Below are 22,176 nucleotides of genomic sequence, written 5' to 3'. Positions count from 1 at the left end.
CTCCCGATTGCTGCGATTAAAGGTGTGCATCACCACACCCAGCATTGAGATTTTTGTTGGGTGCTTTCCTAGCTCACTTATTCAGTCGTAATTTGTGGGCTGAATGATCAGTGTCTGAGATTACCCCTCTATATCTGCCTATAAATTCCAACAAATCTTGCTGATTTCTCTTTGTTTTCAGTGGGTGTTTCTGCTTGTCATTGCAGTCTCCAGGTACATTTGTCCTGAGGGTCTATATCAGTTCAGCCATTTTTTTTTTTTGTTGGTTTGTTTTGTGTAGTTCTGTCTGCCTTAACTCCTCTTCCTGCATCAGCCTTCTTAGTGTTGGGATTACAGGAATGTTTCACTATACCTTACTAACCTCTTCTTTTAGAAGAGATCTTAGGTTGGAGAGATGGCTTAGTGGGTAAGGCGCTTGCCTGCAAAACCTAACAATCCATGTTTGATCTCTCTCCAGAACCCACATAAGCCAGACACACAAAGGTGACACAAGTGTAAGGTCCTACGAGTGCACTGGGTGGTTCACACATCTGGAGTTCAATTTCAGTGGCTGAGGCCCTGGTGTGCCAGTTCTCTCTCTCTGTCTCTATCTCTTACTCCCTCTAAAAAAATAGTTAAAAGAGATCTTAGACTATCAGCTGGTATTTTTAGCTAATTCTATACAAAGTGAAGATGAGTGATTAGATGACAATTGTGGTACTTGTAGTCTGCGCCATGGGGATGTTGAAGACTAGTGATTGTTCATTTTGTTCTGCCATCTTTTAGCTGCTTCCAAGTTTATGTGTACAGATGACATGTTTTATTAGAGCTAAAAAGTAATCTCGAGGGAAATTAACCTCTAGGTAGTCTGAAGTTTGAACAATCCTAATTCTCCATCATCCTATAGCTATTCATATCTCACAAGACACTTTTGTCTTCTCATTTGAACCTCTTAACTTTGAGGTTGATAGAATAGATTTGCCCAATAGGAAAATAAATGGTAAATTGCTTAAAGTCTTATAACAAGTCAGTGAACTCTAGATCTGGAACTAGTTTCTAGCCTAGTATCTTTTATACCAAGCTTTTGACTACTGCCTGTTATTTTTTATTAAGAGTTTGGTAGCATTACCTTCAAATCCAAGGAAATGGCTTATTCTATAGAAACAACTTAGAAAAGACATCCCTAAATCAAATAGCTCTCTTGGATTTCAAAGTAGCCATGGGCCCAAAATGGTTTTATTTCTCAGGGACAGGTTCTTAGCATTGTTCATCAGATACTCCTTGCACCATTATGACTTAAAAAAAAATAATTTTAAGCCAGGTATGGTGGCGCATGCTTTTAATCCCAGCACTCAGGAGGCAGAGATAGGATCATCAGGAGTTCCAGGCTACCCTGAGACTACATAGTGAATTCCAGGTCAGCCTGAGCTAGAGTGAAACTCTATCTGGAAAAACCAAAAAAAAAAAAAAAGTATTAATTTTAATTTATTTATTTGGGAAAGGTAGAGAAAGAAGAGAATGGGCACGCCAAGGCCTCTTGCCACTGCAGACAAACTCCAGACATATGTGCCACCGAGTACATCTGGCTTACATGGGTCCTGGGAAATCCAAACCTGGGTCCTTTGGCTTTGCAGACAAGTGTCTTAACCGCTAAGCCATCTCTCCAGTCCCATTGTGATTTTTGAATATGGACATGGACAAGAAGTTTCCCATTTCTTCCCCCTCATAAAGTTTTCACCTGTGTGATAGATAAGTAGAACTTTTGGATCAACACCCTGTCTTGTATCCTCCAACAGCTGTGAGAGGTCATAAATTCAGTCTGATATGTTCAGGGTAACCTGCTATTTGCAATAATTGCAACTTTTGCTTTGTATTAGAGAAACCAGATTTTGTAATGAATAGAAGCCAAGTATGAAGATACACTTTCTTTTAAAAAGGAAGTGGTGGAAGATGTACTTTGGCCTGGGGTAAGGAGGGTTAGTTTAGTTAGTTTCCATTCCCATACCCCATTGGTATGAACAAGGTCTAGCTTCTTTCCTTCAGCGCTTTCATTTTTAGTCATACTACATAGTCCTGCCCTAATTTTGGATTTCTAGGGATAGACTGATGAAGGAAAGGGACATGGAAGAGCTAGCCCAGGCTGTTAGTCCTGGCATTAATACATTGATTAAGGCAAGCTAGATAGAAACTTTGAGAATGTTTGTCTACTTTTAAAATGAAGATGATGGTTCTGCTACCTCACAAGATTGTTGTGAGGCCCAAATGAGGCTGTGAAAACTGGGAAGTAATGTGAAAAAGGGAAGGTTACCTTGGAGAAGTTTTGTGACTTGTTTGATTATAGTCACTTACCTTAATTGAACCCAGGTTGAGAGGTGGGTCATGTCAAAATGTCAGTGGTCATTTCTCATGTTTTAAGAGCTAAACCTCAAAGGTGAGCAGTAGTGTTTGGTGTGCTTGAATTTAAACACTGAATAATTGGTTGATCTAGGCTTTCTGCATTTTGTTGGCTGGTTTGTACATACAGGAGCTGTGAAGAGTTTTATCCTGAGTTGCAGTTCATCTTTGATTTTTCTTCTTTCACTAGGGAATTGGGTGAGCTGGCAGGGGAACAGGAGAATGGGGAGACAGCCATAGTCAAGAATGGCTGCCTATGACAATCAGAAGTTTTTGTTACATGGGAGCCTCATGTTATACTTCCAGAGAGGAGGGTCTGGAGGCTTGGAAGGTAGCTGCCAACAGCTGGGTGCTGTTGTGTGTGTCCAGTTTGGGATCCATCAGGTAGCATGTCCTGCCCCCCTAATTGCTAACCCTTTGTCTGCTGCTTTATCAGACTACGCGTTTGTTCACATGGAGAAGGAAGCAGATGCCAAAGCCGCCATCGCGCAGCTCAACGGCAAAGAAGTGAAGGGCAAGCGCATCAACGTGGAACTCTCAACCAAGGGTCAGAAGAAGGGGCCTGGCCTGGCTATCCAGTCTGGGGACAAGACCAAGAAACCAGGGGCTGGGGATACGGCATTCCCTGGAACTGGTGGCTTCTCTGCCACTTTTGACTACCAGCAGGCTTTTGGCAACAGCACTGGTGGCTTTGATGGGCAAGCCCGTCAGCCCACACCACCTTTCTTTGGTCGCGACCGCAGCCCCCTGCGCCGTTCTCCTCCTCGAGCCTCTTACGTGGCTCCTCTGACGGCCCAGCCAGCCACCTACCGGGCCCAGCCCTCAGTGTCACTGGGAGCTGCCTATAGGGCCCAGCCTTCTGCCTCTTTGGGTGTTGGCTATCGGACTCAGCCTATGACAGCCCAGGCAGCTTCTTACCGTGCTCAGCCCTCTGTCTCCCTTGGGGCCCCATATAGGGGCCAACTGGCTAGTCCTAGTTCCCAGTCCGCTGCAGCTTCCTCACTTGGCCCATATGGTGGAGCTCAGCCCTCAGCCTCAGCTCTCTCCTCCTATGGGGGTCAAGCAGCTACAGCTTCTTCGCTTAACTCCTATGGGGCTCAGGGCTCCTCCCTAGCCTCCTATGGCAATCAGCCATCCTCTTATGGTGCCCAAGCTGCCTCTTCATATGGGGTTCGTGCAGCTGCTTCGTCCTACAACACACAGGGAGCAGCTTCCTCCCTGGGCTCCTATGGGGCTCAGGCAGCCTCCTATGGCGCCCAGTCTGCAGCCTCCTCGTTAGCTTATGGAGCCCAGGCAGCTTCTTATAGTGCCCAGCCCTCAGCCTCTTATAATGCCCAGTCTGCCCCATATGCTGCACAACAGGCTGCTTCTTACTCTTCCCAGCCTGCTGCTTATGTGGCACAGCCAGCCACGGCTGCTGCCTATGCCAGCCAGCCAGCTGCATATGCTGCACAAGCCACTACCCCAATGGCTGGTTCCTATGGGGCTCAGCCAGTTGTTCAGACCCAACTGAATAGTTATGGGGCTCAAGCATCAATGGGCCTGTCAGGCTCATATGGGGCCCAGTCAGCTGCTGCAGCCACTGGATCCTATGGTGCTGCAGCTGCCTATGGGGCCCAGCCTTCTGCCACACTGGCAGCTCCTTACCGCACTCAGTCGTCAGCCTCACTGGCTGCTTCCTATGCTGCCCAGCAGCATCCCCAGGCTGCTGCCTCCTACCGTGGCCAGCCAGGCAGTGCCTACGACGGGGCAGGTCAGCCATCTGCAGCCTACCTGTCCATGTCCCAGGGGGCCGTTGCCAACGCCAACAGCACCCCACCACCCTATGAGCGTACCCGCCTCTCCCCACCCCGGGCCAGCTACGACGATCCCTACAAAAAGGCTGTCGCCATGTCGAAAAGGTACTGTATGCCCCCCCGCCTCTGCCCCCAGTTGGGGCTTAGGGCAAGGGGCTGAGGTTGGCACGGGAGGGAAACTGGAGCCATTGGCCCCTCCCTTGGTTGTCTTTACTCCTGTGGGATGTCCAGAGGCTGAGAGGGTCAGTGTTTGTGAACATTTCTGTCTACCAGGTTCAGGTGGAGCATAGTGCTCAAGGTTGGTATGGTACCAACTAGCCAGGGGTGGGGAGAAATTCAGCATTCTAAGCTAACCCAAAGAGCCATTGGAGCCACTGTTTATAGGATTGGCCCATAGTTTTTCCCACTGACTTGAAGGATCCTTAGGCTGTTACTTAGTTGTCCTGGTTTTGATGGGGTGAGCGTAAAAGAGTAGTCCCTTTGGCACTCATTGGCTGAAGGCGAGTTTATGAGGTGCGTCCACTATGTGGGAAGTTGGGGACCTTGCTTTCGTCCGCCGTTCTCCTAATAACCAAGGCCTTTCGGTGCAGGGCCCAAAGGGTAGGGATAGTTTGTGGTGGGGGATCATTAACCCAAATTCACCGTGGCCAGATTGGAAGGGAAGGCTTCAGTAGAGAGCTTGGTTTCCCACTGACTTGAACCCAGGTTTGATTTCTTGGCCTGGATAGAATGATGAGCCTTCTGACAAGGAAACCAAACTGTTGAAGATCAAACTGATCACACCCTCCCTGTCCCCAGAGGCATCCCCCCCTAGGCCCACCAGGAGCCCTTCCCTCAACTGTCTCATTCACCAACTGTCTTCTTCTCTCGACTAGGTATGGTTCCGACCGGCGTTTAGCCGAGCTCTCTGATTACCGCCGTTTATCAGAGTCGCAGCTTTCGTTCCGCCGCTCGCCGACAAAGTCCTCGCTGGATTACCGTCGCCTGCCCGATGCCCATTCTGATTACGCACGCTATTCGGGCTCCTATAATGATTACCTGCGGGCAGCTCAGATGCACTCTGGCTACCAGCGTCGCATGTAGGGCCATCCTGGGGATGGGTATCACAGGGAGGGAGGGAGAGGAGAGTTAGGAAGGGTGCATACCCAAGTTAAAACCACTCTCACCCATACCTCTCCTGGTTGTGGTTTTTTTCATCCCCTCCCTCCACCATTGGGCCTGCCCCAGGAGATGATCCTTTTGAGTGTTTGGCAGTAACTTTGTTCCTTCACCTCAGCAGTACATCTTGCTACTGGCTCTAGATCTGCGGTTTTCCCTCTACCCTGCCTCCCATCTCCCCAGATTGGGAATTTCATTTTATGTTTTTGTTTTTTTCCTGGCTCCCTTTTATTTTTGTGCGCGATATTTAAGGTCGTCTGGATGGGGAAACAACCTGCAGCTGAGGTCGGCGGCGCCTTTTTATTTTTAGATGTGGGGGAGGCCAGGGAAGGGTTAGCTAAACCACTTCCTATGCACCAAGCTGGGCCAGCAGTCCAGTGGGACCTGACTGTCCCTCTTTAGAGACTGTTGAGACTGTGATCCTGTTGGGACAGTCAGTCTGTATGTGTCCTGCTTACCACTGATGTTGTAGCAAATGGTGACTGGCTTAGTCCCAATTCCCCATCTCCCCAAGTAGGCGGTGTTAGAAAACCTTGATTTTTTTCTCTTTTGTATGGACTACAAATAAAACTTGGGGCGATTTGCAGTTTGGAAACCTGGTTGTCATTGTCTTGATTGCACTCAGTGTCAGAGGAGCCAGTTTGACATCCAGGAAGACATGACAGCTAGAAGGAAGGCGCCTGAGAACCCAGGGTGGGTGTGGTATGGAAAGAGGTTTGAATATGGGAATTAGAATGATTTCCTTGCTGCCCACTGGGAGTTACTTCATTGACATCCTAATAGTATACCATCTTAAAGGACTGAAGAGTCCAGACCAAGTGTTTGGAATTTATCAGCCTTCATCTTGAATTGGTCACTCCAAAATGGAAGTAAATAATGCCCATTTTCCTTTGCTTACACTTGACCAATGTCCTTGACTTTTCTCCAGTTTAGAAAAATAATTCAGACTCCAGCAAGATGGTTCTGGCTGGATTGGAGACTGGGCTACTACCATTTTTTTCCCCCACAGGATAGTGAATCCTTCAGTTAGTGGGTGTTGGGTGAATGTTTGAGCTGGGACCCAAAGAGGAGGCATAGTGGGGTGGTGTGATGTCACTGTTTGGGACTTCCCTGTGGTTGGAGAAAGGAGGGTCAAGGTAAATTTGAAACAGGTATGGGGCATTCTGGCCAGTCGTCGTGCTTCGCCTGTTGAACTTCGCCACGGAGTATCCTTCCTGTGTCCTGTCAACCCCTGCCATCACAGCACCTGAGACTCTTCCTTTACCTGTATGCATACAGATGCATATGGTTTTCAGATGTCGTCGTCTTGGGTTTATACTTGAAGGTGTCAAGATAGGTACATTCATGAGGAGGGGCTGGGATGCAAGCATAATCAAGTGGGGAAGCTAAGATTGGGTGAAGAATTGAGAATATTTTCTATACTTTTACTCCAGAGCTGGTGGTTGAGGACCTGGGCAGTTCTAACCAAGGACAAGATGGAGGATTGAAGTTGATGATGGGTAAATGAAAGAAGACTAGTTTAGTAGGTGATAAGAGAAAACCCTACTGCTGCTCCTTTGGGAAGAATGCTTAAGAGACATAACTGGGGAGCCTGCTAGAGCAGGGTGTCTTCAGGAGAGAGAATGAGAGAGAGAGTGTGTGTGTGTGCGTGTGTGTGCCCCAAATGAAGTGCAGGTGGGTTGTCACTGCTTCCTTCATTGGCTTCCTATGAACTTGGCTCTGACAGAATAGTTTACCCAGGATATCCTCTTTTGCTCATCGTGTGAAAACATGGCTTTAAGACTGTAGGCTTCTATTTGTGGATACTGACTGGGGTAATCTCAGAGTTCTGGGCCATAACCCTTCTTTGCTTTCTGTTCATTGCCTTGCCTTCAGGTGCTTTGCTGCTCCATTTCTGTTTAGGACTGGGGTAGACTGGGAAGAGGAGATTGATGAGGCTCTTGTTACTTTCCTGTGTGATCATCTAATGATCTGAGGGCTAAATTAAGTTGAGCTTTCATTATTACCCTGGGTAATTGAAGGTTAATTGTAGAACTATGACTGGCCTCTGTATTTGCACAATTTGTAATTGTGGCTTTTTTAAAATCATCTTTTCTCTTCAGTGGGGGTTCTGCTACTGTCTCAATCCCATGGTTCCTGCAAAAACCAACTTATGTGCTCCCAGGGCCAGTGTTCTTTATTGCAGCCCAAACTCTTCAAAGTGTCCTGTTGCCCTTGCTGCCTCAGCCCTTAGGCTCTCATTCATGCCAGAAGAAGTTACAAAGCTAAATCATTTGTCATTTTCTTTCTCTTGCAGATTGTTTTAAAAATGTTTCCTTTTTTAATTTAAATTATCCATTGTGTTAATTCTATAACCCATTCATATCTTGCTTTTTGTGGATTTCTGATTTTCAAGGTCCTATAATTTGGGGAAAGTTGGGTTTGGTGAGTGAGAGGACAAATGCAAATGTGAATTTTGGGGGAAAAAATGGGTTCTAAGTGTATCTTCAGATCATTCAGCTTCTGTATCATCTGTACACTTTGGCCATCATTGAAGTTTTTGTTGGCTTATTCCTGGAACAAGATCACATAGAGAATTCTAACCTTGTCAGCCTGTTGCTCTCTTCTGAGGTTTGGATCTTGTTTTAAATTCTGTCTGGGGTGGGTTTGGGACTCCTCCAAACTCAGTAGGTGTGCTCTAATCATATCCGCCCTCCTCCACCTAAGCTGTGTCAAAGTCCTTGCATCATCTTGGTTCTCCTAGCATTTTAGCCAAGTCAATGGACAATAGCATGGATGGGTTAAGTTGTTGGAAGTAGATATACTAGATTTATGGACTACTATGCTTTGTAATAGGGTTTTAGGTGGTAGAGGAAAAAAAAAAAAAACATACGAAAGAAAACACTTTTTTGAGGTAGGGCCTTGCCCTAGCCCAGGCTGGCCTCCAACTCACTGTGATCCTCCTACCTCTGCCTCCCTAGTGCTGGGATTAAAGGCTTGTGCTACCACGCCTAGCTGATACTTTTTAAAGATAAAATATTTTTATTTACTTTTTGCAAGCAGAGAGAGAGACAGGTGAGTGAGGAAGTGTGTAGGGGCCTGCTTAGGGCCTCTAGCCACTGCAGCAAACTTCAGATGCATGCAGCACTTTGTGCATCTAGTTTACATAGGTACTGGGAAATCAAACTCAGGCCATTAGGCTTTGTAGCAGGCATCTTACCTGCTGAGCCAGCCCTACAAATAAATACTTTCTTTTTTTATTTTTTTTTCCAAGTAGGGCCTCACTTTAACCCAGGCTGACCTGGAATTCACTATGTAGTCTCAAAGTGGCCTTGAACTCATGGCAGTCCTACTTCTGCCTCCCAAATTGGGATTAAAGGCATGTGTACCACATCAGGCTAGGTAGATACTTTGTAAATGTGAAGTTAGAGTTTTCTAGAAAGAGAAGTTTTTTTTTTTTTTAAAGAATATTTATTTTTTATGTTTGATTTTGCAAGGTAGGGTCTCACTCTAGCCTAGGCGGACCTGGAATTTATTGTGTAGTCTCAGTGGCCTTGAACTTGCAGTCCTCCTACTTCTGCCTCCCAAGTGCTGGAGTTAAAGGTATGTGTTACCATGCCAGGCTAGATAGATATTTTTTATTACTTTATTAATTTACTTATTTAGATAGATTTTTGTTTTGTTTTGTTTTGTTTTTCAAGGTAAGGTCTCACTCTGGCCCAGGCTGACCTGGAATTCACTATGTAATCTCAGGGTGGCCCTGAACCCATGACGATCCTCCTACCTCTGCCTCCCAAGTGCTGGGATTAAAGGCGTACGCCACCAAGCCCGGCTCTAGATAGATAACTTTTTAAGTGTTAAGTTAGAGTTTTCTAGAAAAAAGTTTTATTTTTATTTTTTGAGGTAGGGTCTCACTCTAGCCCAGGCTGACCTGGAATTCACTCTGTATTCTCAGGGTGGCTTCGAACTCATGGCAATTGTCCTACTTCTGCCTCCTGAGTACTGGAATTAAAGGCGTGTGCCTCCACGCCCGGTTTAGAAAGAGCAGGTTTTTAAAAAAACATTTTTGGGGGGTTTATTTTCCAAAGTAGGGTCTCACTCTAGCCCAGGCTGACCTGGTAGTCTCAGGGTAGCCTTCAACTAATGGTGGTCCTCCTACCCTGCTTCCAGAGTGCTGGGATTAAAGGTGTATACAACCACACCCTGGTTTAATTTTTTTTTTTTTTTTTTGAGGTACGGTCTCTTTAGCCCAGGCTGACCTGGAATTCACTATGTAGTCTCAGGATAGCCTCGAACTCATGGCAATCCTCCTACCTCTGAGCCTCACAAGTACTGGGATTAAAGGTGTGTGCCACCATGCCTGGCTAAAAAAAAAATGTTTCTTAAATTTATTTGCATACAGGGAGAGGGAGGGAAAGAGTATAGCTACCCTAGGGCCACTTGCTGTTGCAGACAAACTCCAGAGTTGTGTGCCACTCTGTCCATCTGGCTTTATGTAGGTACTGGGGAATTGAACCCAGACCTGCAGGCTTTTCAAGCAAATATCTTTAACCACAGAGCAATCTCTCCATACTAAAAGAGGAATTTTATTTATTATATATTCGAGAGGAAGAATGGAGAATGGGCACACCAGGGTCTCCAGCTACTGCAAATGAACTTCAGACATGTGCCTTCTTGTGCATCTGGCTTTATGTTGGCACTGGAGAATTGAACCTGGGTCCTTTGGTTTTGTCGCTGAGCACCTTAACCACTAAGCCATCTCTAGCCCATTTCTTTTTGAGGTAGGCTCTCACTGTAGCCCAGGCTGAACTGGCACTCAAGCCTGGCCTTGAATTCACTTTGATCCTTCCATCCCTGCCTCCAGGGTATTGAGATTAAAGGCATGCATCACCACCAGTGGTTTCAACTGGACCTCATGGTGCCTGCTTTTACTCCTAGCACTCTGGAAGCAGCCTGAGACTACATAGTGAATTCCAGTCCAGCCCCAACCTCAGGGGTAGGGGATGGTGGTGGAAATAGGTTTCAAGTCTAGCTCAGAATCGTGAAAAATGTGTATAGTGCTTGAAATAACTTAGCCGTTGGGCTGACCTGGAGATATTTCGGTGCTGGAGGGAAGGACCTCTCTCAATAAACTAGTTACAGGTAACAAATTTAATAATAAAGGCCAGTTGAAGTAAGGAGAGGGTGTGTCAGCACCAGTTGGATTATACTTTCTACAGATAGGATTTGTTTTGAAACTGATTTATTATTGAAAAACTCCCTATGTAGCCAAGGATGACCTTGAACTTCTGTTCATCCTGCCTCTGCTTCCTGAATGCTGGGTTTATAAGCATTTGTCATCATGTCTAGTTTGTGCAGTGCCAAGGATCAAACCCAGGGCTTTGTGCATGCTAAGCAAGCCACTCTACCAAAGGAACTACATCCTCAGCTACTCAACAGATATTACTATAGTGCTAAAGTAGTGCTTAAAAGTACTTCTAGTAGCTGGGTGTGGTGGCACATGCCTTTTATCCCAGCACTCAGGAAGCAGTGGTTGGTGGATCACTGTGAGCTTGAGGCCACCCTGAGACTACTTAGTGAATTCTAGGTCTGTGTGGGCTAGAGTAAGGCCCCACCTGGAGAAACAAAACAACAGAAAAGAACTACTTGGGTGTGGTGGTTTAAACCTTTAATCTCAGCACTTGGAAGATGAAGTAGAATTGCTATGAGTTTGAGGCCAGTTTCCACTACTGTTGAGTTCTAGGTCAGCCTGGGCTAGAGATACTACTTCAGTCAGTAGAATGCTTGCCTAACAAGCATAAGGGCTTGAGTTCAATCCTCAGAACCCTAGTAAAAAAACGTTGAGGGCGGTGGTGCTTTTGAAATCCTATTGATAGGGAGGTGGAGACTAGTGGATCTCTGGTCAGGTAGTCTAGCTTATTTGGCTATCCTAGGCTAGTCTGAGACTCTGTCCCAAAGAAGGTAGATGGCACCCAAGAGGTTATCCTGACCATCTCATGCACTGTCACACTGGTGTACCAGCATGTATTGGATCATTCCCCCCCCCCCAAATATTAGTTTTGGGAGGGTCAGATGAGGCTATGAGACATGTGAGGGCCTCAAAGTCACTTCTCATTAAATCTGGCTCCATGGGGTCGGAGTCAGAAAAGTGCTTGCTGGGCAATCATGAAGGTCTGAGTTTGTAGCGCTACAACCCATGTATAAGCCAGGTATGAGCTGTAATCCCAGCACCGAGGCTGAGGCAAAAGGATCCCAAGGGATTTCTGGTTGGCTTGTCTAGCCAAATAGAATTCTAGGTTCAAGTGAGACACCTTGGTTCAGAACACAAGATGGGGCTGGAGAGATAGCTTAACATTTAAGGCACCTGTCTGCAAAGCCAAAGGACCCAGGTTTGATTCCCTAGGACATATGTAAGCCAAATGCATAAGGTAGCATGTGTATTTGGAGTTTGTTTGCAGCAGCTGGAGGCCCTGGTGTGCCCATTCTCTCTCAAATAAACATAAATATTTTAAATAGATGGAGAGCAAGGAAAATACCTAATGTCAACCTCTGGCCTTCATATGCACATACATCATACTCATAAAAAAGATGTATACACAAATATCACATGCAAAATAAATAAACTTTATTTATTTGCACATGGGTGTATAGTATACCCAGGCCTTTTTGTGCTGCTCCAAAGTAACACTAGATATATATTCCTCTTTGTAGGTTTTATTTGGGTACTGGGGAATTGGACCAGGGTCATCAGGCTTGCAAAGTGCTTTTAACTGCTGAACCATCTCCCCTACCCCAAAATCTACTTTTGCTTTTTTGGTTTTGCCAGGTAGGGTCTCACTCTACCTCAGGCTGACCCGGAATTCACTGTGTAGTCTCTGGGTGGCCTCAAATTCAGCTAAGCCAGAGATTTTTTAAAACTTGGTTTTGGCCGGGTGTGGTGACATATGCCTCTAATCCCAACACTGGGGAGGCAGAGGTACGAAGCCAAAACAAAACAAAACAAAAAAAGGAAAAAGAAAAATCTCAGGCTCTCTGGGCTGCCTGACAAGTTGTGAACCTCCAGTTTCTGGTGAGTTTCTCTTTGGCTTGGCCTGGCCCCCTAGCTAGCCCTTACCGTCAGCATGGGCTCTTTACCCCCTCTTGCCCTCCACCTTGCAGGAGCTCTTTATACTTTCTTTTACTTATTTTATTTTGTTTTGTGAGTTAGGGTCTCGCTCTAGCCTAGGCTGACCTGGAATTCACTATGTTTCGTCTCAGGGTGATCTCAAACTCAAGGTTTCCTTCGTCTGCCTCCCAAGTCCAGGGATTATAGGCATATTTATTTGGGAGAGAGAGAATGAGTATGCCAGGGCCTCCAGCCACTGCAAATGAACTCCAGAAGCATTTGATTTTACTGGGGAGTCTAACTTGGATCCTTAGGCTTCCCAAGCAAGTGCCTTAACTGCTGAGCCATCTCTACTACTGTACTTTTTTTTTTTTTGTCCTCTGCACAATTTTTCTAGCCCCACAACGTGGACTCTCCAGTCACGTGATGGTATTCATTTTTTCTTCCCTTGGTTCTGTACTTCTCTAAATATAGTAATTTAATAATTAAAATCTCAGTAATGATGTGTTAGAATCTGAAAATAATGGAGACAGTGTAGTGGAATATTGGATATAGGATGAATGAAGCACCTATAAGGCATATGAAATCTGCATTTTTGCAATGACTGTGTAGCGGTGACACAGGCTATCAGACATACCAATTTTGGCCCCTCTAGACTTTACATTGGGTGGCTACATTATTTTTTGTCCTAGAATCACATTGTTTTGATTATAAAAATGAAAGGTTGCTGTGAAGGATGATGGAGGGACATTAAGAATGGCTAAAGAGGGGCAGGAGAGATGGTTTAGCAGTTACAGTGTTTGCCTGCAAAGCCAAAGGATCCTGGTTCAATTCTGTGGGATCCATGTAAGCCAGATACACAAGGGGGCATATGCCTCTGGAGTTGGTTTGCAGTGGCTGGAGACCCTGGCATGCCCATTCTATCTCTCACTCTCTACCTGTTTCTCTCTCAAATAAATAAAGTATATTTAAAAAAAAAAATGAATGACTAAAGGTAATGGTGGCAATGGCATTGGATTTGTGGCATACTTTGCTATATGGCTTCTGTGACCATCTTTGTAGAATACTGGGTTAATTTTAGCTCTTCTCAGACTTAACAAAACACTCATTTCTGGACGAGGAGCCATAGTTATTAGAAGTACAAATTATAAACTGGGCACAGTGTTAAGACCTTACCCCAAGGAAAAATATATGAATTCCATTATATTCATTTGAAAGGGTATAAGATCAATATAGGGGCTGGAGGGATGGCTTAGCGGTTAAGGCATTTGCCTGCAAAGCCAAAGGACCCAGGTTCAATTCCTTAGGACCCACGTTAGCCAGATGCACAAGACGGCACACACGTCTGGAGTTCATTTGCAGTGGCTGGAGGCCCTGGTGCACTCATATTCTCTCTCTACCTCCTTTCTCTGTCAAATAAATAAATAAAAATAAAATATTTTTTAAAAACCAGTAATAGATTATGTTTACATGGTTTTTTTCATAACAGTGTTTTCACTATGTAGTCTCAAACTGGCCTGGGACTATTGATTTTCATACCTCCTCCCAAATGTGGGGATTAAAGGTATGTGCCACCACATCTGGCTTACTTTTTATTTATTCATTTATTTGAGAGAGGGAGAGAATGGGTGCTCCAGGGCCTCTAGCCACTGTAAATGCATGCACCACCTTGTGCATCTGGCTTTCATGGGTACTGAAGAATCAAACCTGGGTCCTTAAGTCCCACAGGCAAGTTCCTTAACTGTTAGGCCATCTTTCCAACCGTTAAGGAGCCTGGTAACTTGATGAGCAAATTAGGAATCAGCAAACTAGTGGGTATGGTAGCCTGTATTTAGTACTTAGGAGATTGAGGCAAGAGAATCATTTGACCTCAGAACTTCAAAACTAGCTTGGGTGATGTATTGAAACTCCCCACCCCCATCCCAAAAGTCACCAAAGGTATACACCTTTAATCTCAACACACAGGAGGCTAGAGTGAGATCCTGCTTAAAAAAAAATAAAGTCACTAAAATAGTATCCACAGTGTTTAGACAAGTGTTTTAATTAATTAATTAATTAGAGAGAATGTGTGTGTTTGTGTGGATGCATAGGGCCTGTAGGTACTGCAAACAAATTATCCAGACTTGTGTCCCCTTGTGCATATTGCTTACATGGGTAATAGGGACTTGAACCTAGGTCCTTAGGCTTCATAGGCAAGCTCCAAACCGCTGAGCCATCTCTCCAGACTGACAAGTGGGTTTTAAGATTTTTTGTTTGTTTGTTTGTTTTTCGAGGTAGGGTCTCACTCTGGTCCAGGCTGACCTGGAATTAACTCTGTCATCTCAGGGTGGCCTTGAACTCATGGCAGTCCTCCTACCCCTGCCTCCTGAGTGCTGGGATTAAAGGTGTGTGCCACCACACCCGGCTAAGATTTTCTTTTAAAGATTTTATTTTTAGAAGCTAGTATTTTTTTAAACTTTTTTATTTATTTGATAGAGAGGGAGGGAGAGAGAGAGAATGGGCACAGCAGAGCTTCCAGTTACTGCAGACAAACTCCAGACAGGTGCACGCCCTTAGATGCATCTGGCTAATGTGGGTCTTGGGGAATCAAATTTGGGTCCTTTGGCTTTGCAGGCAAACATCTTAACCACTAAGCCATCTATCTCTCCAGCCCCAGAAGCTAGTATCTTTAAATTGAATTGAATTAACTTTATTTGCAAGCAGAGGAGACAGAGAGATAATGGGCATGCCAGGGCCTTTAGCCACTACAAACTCCAGATGCATGTGCCACCTTGTGCATCTGGCTTACATGGGTACTGGGGAATCGAACCTGGGTCCTTTGGCTTCACAAGCAAGTGCCTAAACCGTTAAGCCATCTCACCACCCCAAGATTTATTTATTTATTTGAGAGAAAGAGAGAGAGGGAAACAATGAGCTCCCCAGGGCCTCTAGCCACTGCAAACAAATTCCAGGCACATTTGCCACCATGTGCATCTTGGCTTACATGAGACCTGGAGAATAAAACCAGTCCTTAGGCTTTGCAGGCATGCGTCTTAACTGCTAATTTTTTTCTGTTTTTGTTTTTTGAGGTAGGGTCTTGTTCTTGCCCAGGCTGATCTGGAATTCATTGTATACTCTTTGAGGGTGGCCTCAAACTCATGGGAATCCTACCTCTGCCTCCTGAGTGATAAAGGCATGAGCCACCATTCCCGGCTTAAGAGTTTGTTTTTGTGGTGTTGGGGATCAAATCCAGGTCTTCACTAGGCAGGCGCTCTACTTTTTTTGGGGGGGGGGTTTGGTTTTTGAGGTAGGGTCTCACTCTAGCCCAGGCTGATCTGGAATTCATTATGCAGTCTCAGGATGGCCTGCTACACATGGTGATCCTCCTACCTCTGCCTTCTGAGGACTGGGATAAAAGGCGTGCAACACCTTCAGGCACTCTACTTTTGAGCTATATTCCTAACCCAGATGGAGAAAGTGTTTTAGAATAATCCATTTATAATCATTTTTTTAACTCAACATTTTTATTAGTATACATTAGCTACCATAAAATGGGATTCATTATGACATTTCCATACATATATAATGTATTATTTGTTTTTTTCTTTTTTTTAATTTTTATTAACATTTTCCATGATTATAAAAAAAATCCCATGGTAATTCCCTCCCTCCCTCCCCACCCCCACGCTTTCCCCTTTGAAATTACATTCTCCATCATATTACCTCCCCATTACAATCATTGTACTTACATATAAATAATATCAACCTATTAAGTATCCTCCTCCCTTCCTTTCTCTTCCCTTTATGTCTCCTTTTTAACTTACTGGCCTCTGCTACCAAGTATTTTCCTTCTCACGCAGTATAATCATTTTCTGTAGGTGGAGTGATTTGAAGTGTAGGCAGAGGATTTGAATCAGGTGCCCTCCCACCAGAGTCTCCCTCTAGCCCAAGCTGGTCTTGAACTCATGTGATCCTCTTGCTTCTACCTTCTTCTTAATATATTTTATTTATTTATTTGAGAGAGAGAGAGAAAGAGAAAGAAAGAATGGGCACACCAGGGCCTTCAACCACTGCATACGAACTCCAGATGCATGCGCCCCCTTGTGCATCTGTCTTACGTGGGTCCTGGAGAATTGAACCGGGATCCTTTGGCTTTGCTATCTCTCCAGACCCCTGCTTCTGCCTTCTGTCTAATACTACGAGCTTTTCTGGAATAACGATATATTCTTACAATGTGGACTGCTTAGGTTCCCTTCTTCCCTCCCCCATTTTCCTTTCTTCTTCCCTTTTTAAAAAAAATTTTTTTTTGTTGTTCATTTTTATTTATTTATTTGAGAGAGACAGAAAGAGGCAGAGAGAGAGAATGGGCGTGCCAGGGTCTCCAACCACTGCAAACGAACTCCAGATGTGTGCACCCCCTTGTGCATCCAGCTAATGTGGGTCCTGGGGAATCAAGCCTTGAACCGGGGTCCTTAGGCTTCACAGGCAAGCACTTAACCACTAAGCCATCTCTCCAGCCCTCTTCCCTTTTTCTGACATGCTATGCAAGTGTTCTACCATTGGAAGAAAAAAATATATATGTTGTGTGTATGTATGTATGTATGTATATCCCTAACCTTTAATCCAAGCACTCGGGAGGTAGAGGTAGGAGGTTTGCTGTGAGTTCGAGGCCAGCCTGATAGACTACATAGTGAATTCCAGGTCAGCCTGGGCCAGAGCAAGACCCTACCTTGAAAAACTTGAAGGACTTGAAGAAAGAATATTCCAGTCTGAATGAGGTTTGGATAATTAGTCCAGTGTGTCTGGAAGGCTGATAGTGATTAAACAGATTGGGAGAGTCCAGCAACAACCTGGTTGGGTAGATTGTTAGCCCAGAGAGAAGTTTGGATTGTTTCTGCTCCAACTGTAAAAGGTGTGCACAACCATGTCAAAGCTCTGTAATAGATTTTTAAAAGTAGAGAGATTGCTGGTTGTCACACCTTTAATCCCAGCACTTGGGAGGCAGAGGTAGGAGAATCACTGAGAGTTCAAGGCCAGGCTTAGACTACATAGCGAATTCCAGGTCAGCCTGGGCTACAGAGAAACCCTAACTGCCACCCCCCAAAAGTATTCCTACCCCTCCCCCCAAAACGGCAGGTGGACCCAACCTACAGATTAGTTTTCTACATTGCTAATCCGTGGCCTTTACTCATATGCTCAGGTGCTTCACAATGAAGTCAAAATTAGGCCACACCTGTTACTGTTGTATTTTGATTTTTTTCTTTTTTCGAGGTAGGGTTTCACTCTAACCCACCTGACCAGGGTGGTTTCAAACTCACAGACTCTCCTACCTCTGCCTCCTGACTGCTAGGATTAAAGGTGTTGATTTCTTAAAGGCGCTATTGTTTTCCACATTGAACTTAATAACCAGTGTTTTTCTTTTTCTTTTTTTTTTCTTTTTTTACCATTTAGGTTCTTTAATCAAATCTATTCTCCAGTACTCAGCCTTACACCTTTTGCTTTACATACTTTTCTTTTGTAGCTGCTTTGGGTGGCAATATGCTGTTTGTACCACATTTAGTCCTGATCACCTTGTCCTCATAAACAGCTCCCTGCTTTTCACCCAGTGTGTTTTTAAGTTCTTCCATCCAGCACTTGCACCTCCTTTTCCTTTTAATTTCCTCTTTAAACAGCTCTATAAAGGGTGCCAAGCTAAAGTTGCTTGCTCAATGAATGTGGGTGTGGATGAAGCAGCCAAAGGTTGAGCAAGTGTTGACGAGGGATCCTGTGAAGAATGTTCTGTTTGTGTTAATGTAGTTGATTGTGACCAAGTTCTTGCTTCTAAGGTCACTTGTAGGAAGTTTAAACCTACAGCTCTGGTTGATATCGCCCAATAAAATGACAATAAAAAGCAAATCCTTTGTAGCTCTCCCCCTCAGGGCGGAGTGGGAGGGGGTTGTTTTCAATCTCCATGCTCACACAGAGTCTTGGGCCCTGGGGGGCTAGTTCCTTGAGGAAAGTTGTCTCTACCTCTTGACCGACTCACCTTGGGCTATTGCACCCTAATTGAAGCTGGAACCACTGTTCGTTTCCGCTACTTGGACTAGCTGAGGGGCTTTCAGGGCTACAGAGCTGCCAAAGAAGGTTTTAAGTTTTCTCATGTGGGAGGAGGGGCCTCTTAGCTGATTTTCTTACCTGGAGTACCTGCTCAAGCTATTGGCCACAACATCCAGGCTGTGGTGGCGTTCAGGAAGGAGTTTAGTAAGGGAAACTTGGAGTAGAACACGGAATACTATCAGGGTGTGCACGTGGAAGTGGCGAAATGTGGAAGCTTAACAAAGTTGGCGCCATGAAACTACAGACTGCCAGCCTCTCCGAAGCCCTACTTCACTCCACCTATGGGCGAGCCGCAACTCGACAGCGAAGCTTTCCTTGTAGTTCCTCCTCACGAACCTCTTACCCAATCAGTGGCTTCGGCTTCACTAGGTTGGCGCTCATTGGCTTTCGTATAAAAGCTCCAAGGTTACTGACGTTTCCACCTCTTCCCGGCCTCTCAGGTAATTGGCGTTCGCGGTAACCAATCAGGAAGAGGATCTCCTGGAACGCCTGCCTTTTGCTTTACTGAACGGCCAATCCGGTGGTAGGTTCACCTCCCCTTTTCTACCCAGAGTCACTGCTGCGACCGCCGCCATTTTAGCATTTTGTCAGAAGCGTCCGCGCCGCGAGGAGGAGACTGCCGATTTCCTTGCGGTGAGATTCCAAATCCTTGCAGTATCTTTATTTTCTTCTGTTAAAACTTTCGCCTTCGGGATTCTGGGGTGTCCTAGTGGGGCTGCAGCCTGCACACCTGTCTCTTGAGAGCCGACTTCGGTCCTCGACATTCCGGGGTAAGCTTGAAGCAGCCCTTCCCCCTAATTGCAGCCCCTCCCCCCTTCAGAATAGCTTGTTTTTCCTCATCTACCTCTGCTTTTGCTCCATTTTATACTTCTAGGTTTCCTCTGAGATTTAAGACTTAGTACTTTCAGCGCCCTCCTTAAATTTCTGAGCACTGGGACATGGTTGCCTGGTTAAACAATCTGAAGTCCCGTCTCTGGCTAGCCTCCCTCCCCCTCCATTTCTCTAAGTTCTCCTAGAGAGGCTTTCCCATCCAACTCCATTATTTTCTGTACTTACATGGTGGGAGCCCAGCGTTTATATTTGAAATTCCTAAACGTATTTAATACAGGACTATCTTTCCGGAAATGGTAGGGAGGGAGAGCCAGTTTGTCGTTTGAGTTAATCAGCAAGACCAGTGGTTATTCTGATTGTCCTCATAGTGGACAGAGAAGCGGAGTATCCTTAGCTTTTCATTTATGCTCAAAGCTTTCAGTGTTGTTGGCTCTGTGAGGATATCTAACCCTTAAATCTTTTTGTTTAGGATGGGAAAATGTAGATCATTGTGTCAGAACACTTGCCTAGAATGTAATAGTGTCTTGGGTTTGATCCCCAGCACCACTAAAAAGAGAGAGAGAGAACGAGAACCTCTTTTGTCTACCAAGGACTGCCCTTTTACAGACCTCTTAAGAAGCTCTTTGATGACACTCTTAACGGGTTACCTTGTTTCACACCCATTTTCTTTGGGTTCTTTTGTCGATATTATTCAGAACTATATGCTAAGAGTGAAAGGAAATGGGGCCCTCGTGATTTATTTTTTTTAATCTTGTCTCTTCACTTCTAGGCTGTGTGGAGATGGTGAAACTGTTCATTGGCAACCTTCCACGAGAGGCCACAGAGCAGGAGATCCGCTCACTCTTTGAGCAGTATGGGAAGGTGCTGGAATGTGACATTATTAAGAACTATGGCTTTGTGCACATAGAAGACAAAACTGCAGCAGAGGATGCTATACGTAATTTGCACCACTATAAGCTTCATGGAGTGAATATCAATGTGGAAGCCAGCAAGAATAAAAGCAAAACCTCAACAAAGTTGCACGTGGGCAACATCAGCCCCACTTGCACCAACAAGGAGCTTCGGGCCAAGTTTGAGGAGTATGGTCCAGTCATCGAATGTGACATCGTGAAAGATTATGCCTTTGTGCACATGGAGCGGGCAGAGGATGCAGTGGAGGCCATCAGGGGCCTTGATAACACAGAATTTCAAGGTGAACCACTCTTTTGGTAGAGAGAACATAAGGCTATGTTCAGAAAGAAGTTGGATAAGTAAAAGGAGAGGTTGGGTACAAGTTTGGCTTTTGGTTGGCTGGTAAAGAGTAGGTGATGAAGTTCTCAAAATAACTGCTTGGTATTTAGCAACTTTACCTAATCGGGTCTCTTGGAGGAAAAACTATTTGGATTTGGAGCCCGTAAGGCTTTTGAGCCTCTCTGCTTAGTAATCTCTCTTTTTGAAGACTTGGGGTGATGGGGTTGGCAGGCAAAGTGAGTGTTTCATTCTGAATTTATTGCCTCAGCTCAGTATCATGCTGCACTTTGTGCTGTGCATAATGCTGTTAAAAAATAGCATTTGTTAGGTTATAGTACCAAGAAGTTAAATTTCCAAAGCCTCTAGAATTAAAAGATTGGTTTTGGGAGTTGGGATGAGATTGGGATTTGAGGCAGTGACTTAAAATTAGTTTTGGTTGTGGGTGGGTTGATTTGAATATCTTTGGTTACTATAGTACTTAGTTGGGGGGGGGTACATTGGAATCTTGATTAGACAGTTGGTTTTGTGCCTGGAGGACAGCATTAATGTTGATGTGGCTTGACACTATATGTAAGGTATTGTGCTTTGCTTTACTATCTGAACTCCCTTGTTAAGTGTGATATTATATTTATGAGACAGTAATGAAGGTGAGTAGTTAGCTGAACTCCGTTCTCTCATTCATTTAGGTCCCCAGTGAGAGCTTTTTCCTACTGGTTGTAATTCTGAATTACAGTGTAGGTCCATAACTCATGACTATATTTCATACTTATACTCTGAAATCATGTTAACATGAATAACAGTGTTCTTTTAACATAGTGTTCCCTTTGTTAAGTAGGGGTTTAAATGGACCTTTCTAAGAGCTGTTGTTGGTTTGATCATTCCCCAATGAGATAGGTGCCCTGTGTCATGGGCATTGCTGTACATTATTAAAACTGTCACAAGTCTCTCCGGTCTAGTTTGCTTTCCTTTTTTAATTGGTGAGTTGAGAATTATTTCATCAACAACCTAATTGGGAGCAGAGACTGTCTTGTGGAGGGTTGTGGTATGATACCTAATTTTTGGAGCCTCTTCAGCATGTTAATCATAAAAGAGAGACTGTCTACTTGTGTCAGTTACTTATGTAAAGGGAGGACAATGTGTTTTTTTGTTTGTTTGTTTTTTCAAGGTAGGGTCTCACTGTAACCCATGCTGATCTAGAACACACTGTAGTCTCAGGCTGGCCTTGAACTCGCTAATGTGACGAGTACCACCAACCCTGGCCCATGTGGTCTTAATTTTTTTTGTTGTTCGAGGTAGGGTTTCACTCTAGTCTAGTATAGTACAGGCTAACCTGGAATTCACTCTGTATTCTCAGGGTGGCCTTGAACTCATGGTGATTCTCCTACCTCTGCTTCCCAAGAGCTGGGATTAAAGGCATGTGCCACCACACCCAGCTTCAATGTGGTCTTTTTGAGGGAAAATTTCCCCTTAAAACTGAGCATCTAAAATTCTAGATTATCTCTGATGCTAATCTGTATTTATTTATATTGGTTTTTCGAGATAAGAGTCTGGAATTCACTATGTAGTCTCAGGGTGGCCTCAGACTCATTGTTATCCTCCTACCTCTGCTTCCTGAGTGTTGGGATTAAA

At 44.7% G+C, this 22,176-nt stretch overlaps 1 protein-coding gene across 5 annotated transcripts in view; it reads left to right on the top strand.

The window, feature by feature from the left end:
* LOC105943596 (RNA-binding protein 14) overlaps positions 1–22,176 on the top strand; it is a 32,334-nt gene that overhangs the window by 4,310 nt on the left and 5,848 nt on the right. For 2 of the 5 annotated variants that reach the window (XM_004656728.3, XM_045149140.1), the window contains exons 2-3: positions 2,810–4,274; positions 5,045–5,922. In XM_004656728.3, coding sequence (XP_004656785.1) covers positions 2,810–4,274; positions 5,045–5,252 — 1,673 coding nt within the window. In that variant the 3' untranslated portion in view covers positions 5,253–5,922. Of the gene's footprint in view, positions 1–2,809; positions 4,275–5,044; positions 5,923–18,926; positions 19,120–20,086; positions 20,510–22,176 lie in introns of those variants that run through there. The other 3 variants (XM_004656732.2, XM_004656729.3, XM_045149149.1) reach the window with 3 other exon arrangements.

The sequence above is a fragment of the Jaculus jaculus genome, chromosome 1, assembly GCF_020740685.1.
Source record: "Jaculus jaculus isolate mJacJac1 chromosome 1, mJacJac1.mat.Y.cur, whole genome shotgun sequence".
NCBI classification, from domain to species: Eukaryota; Metazoa; Chordata; class Mammalia; order Rodentia; family Dipodidae; genus Jaculus; species Jaculus jaculus.
Note: the sequence above shows the minus strand (reverse complement) of the source record. Positions and strands in the feature narration are given on the sequence as shown.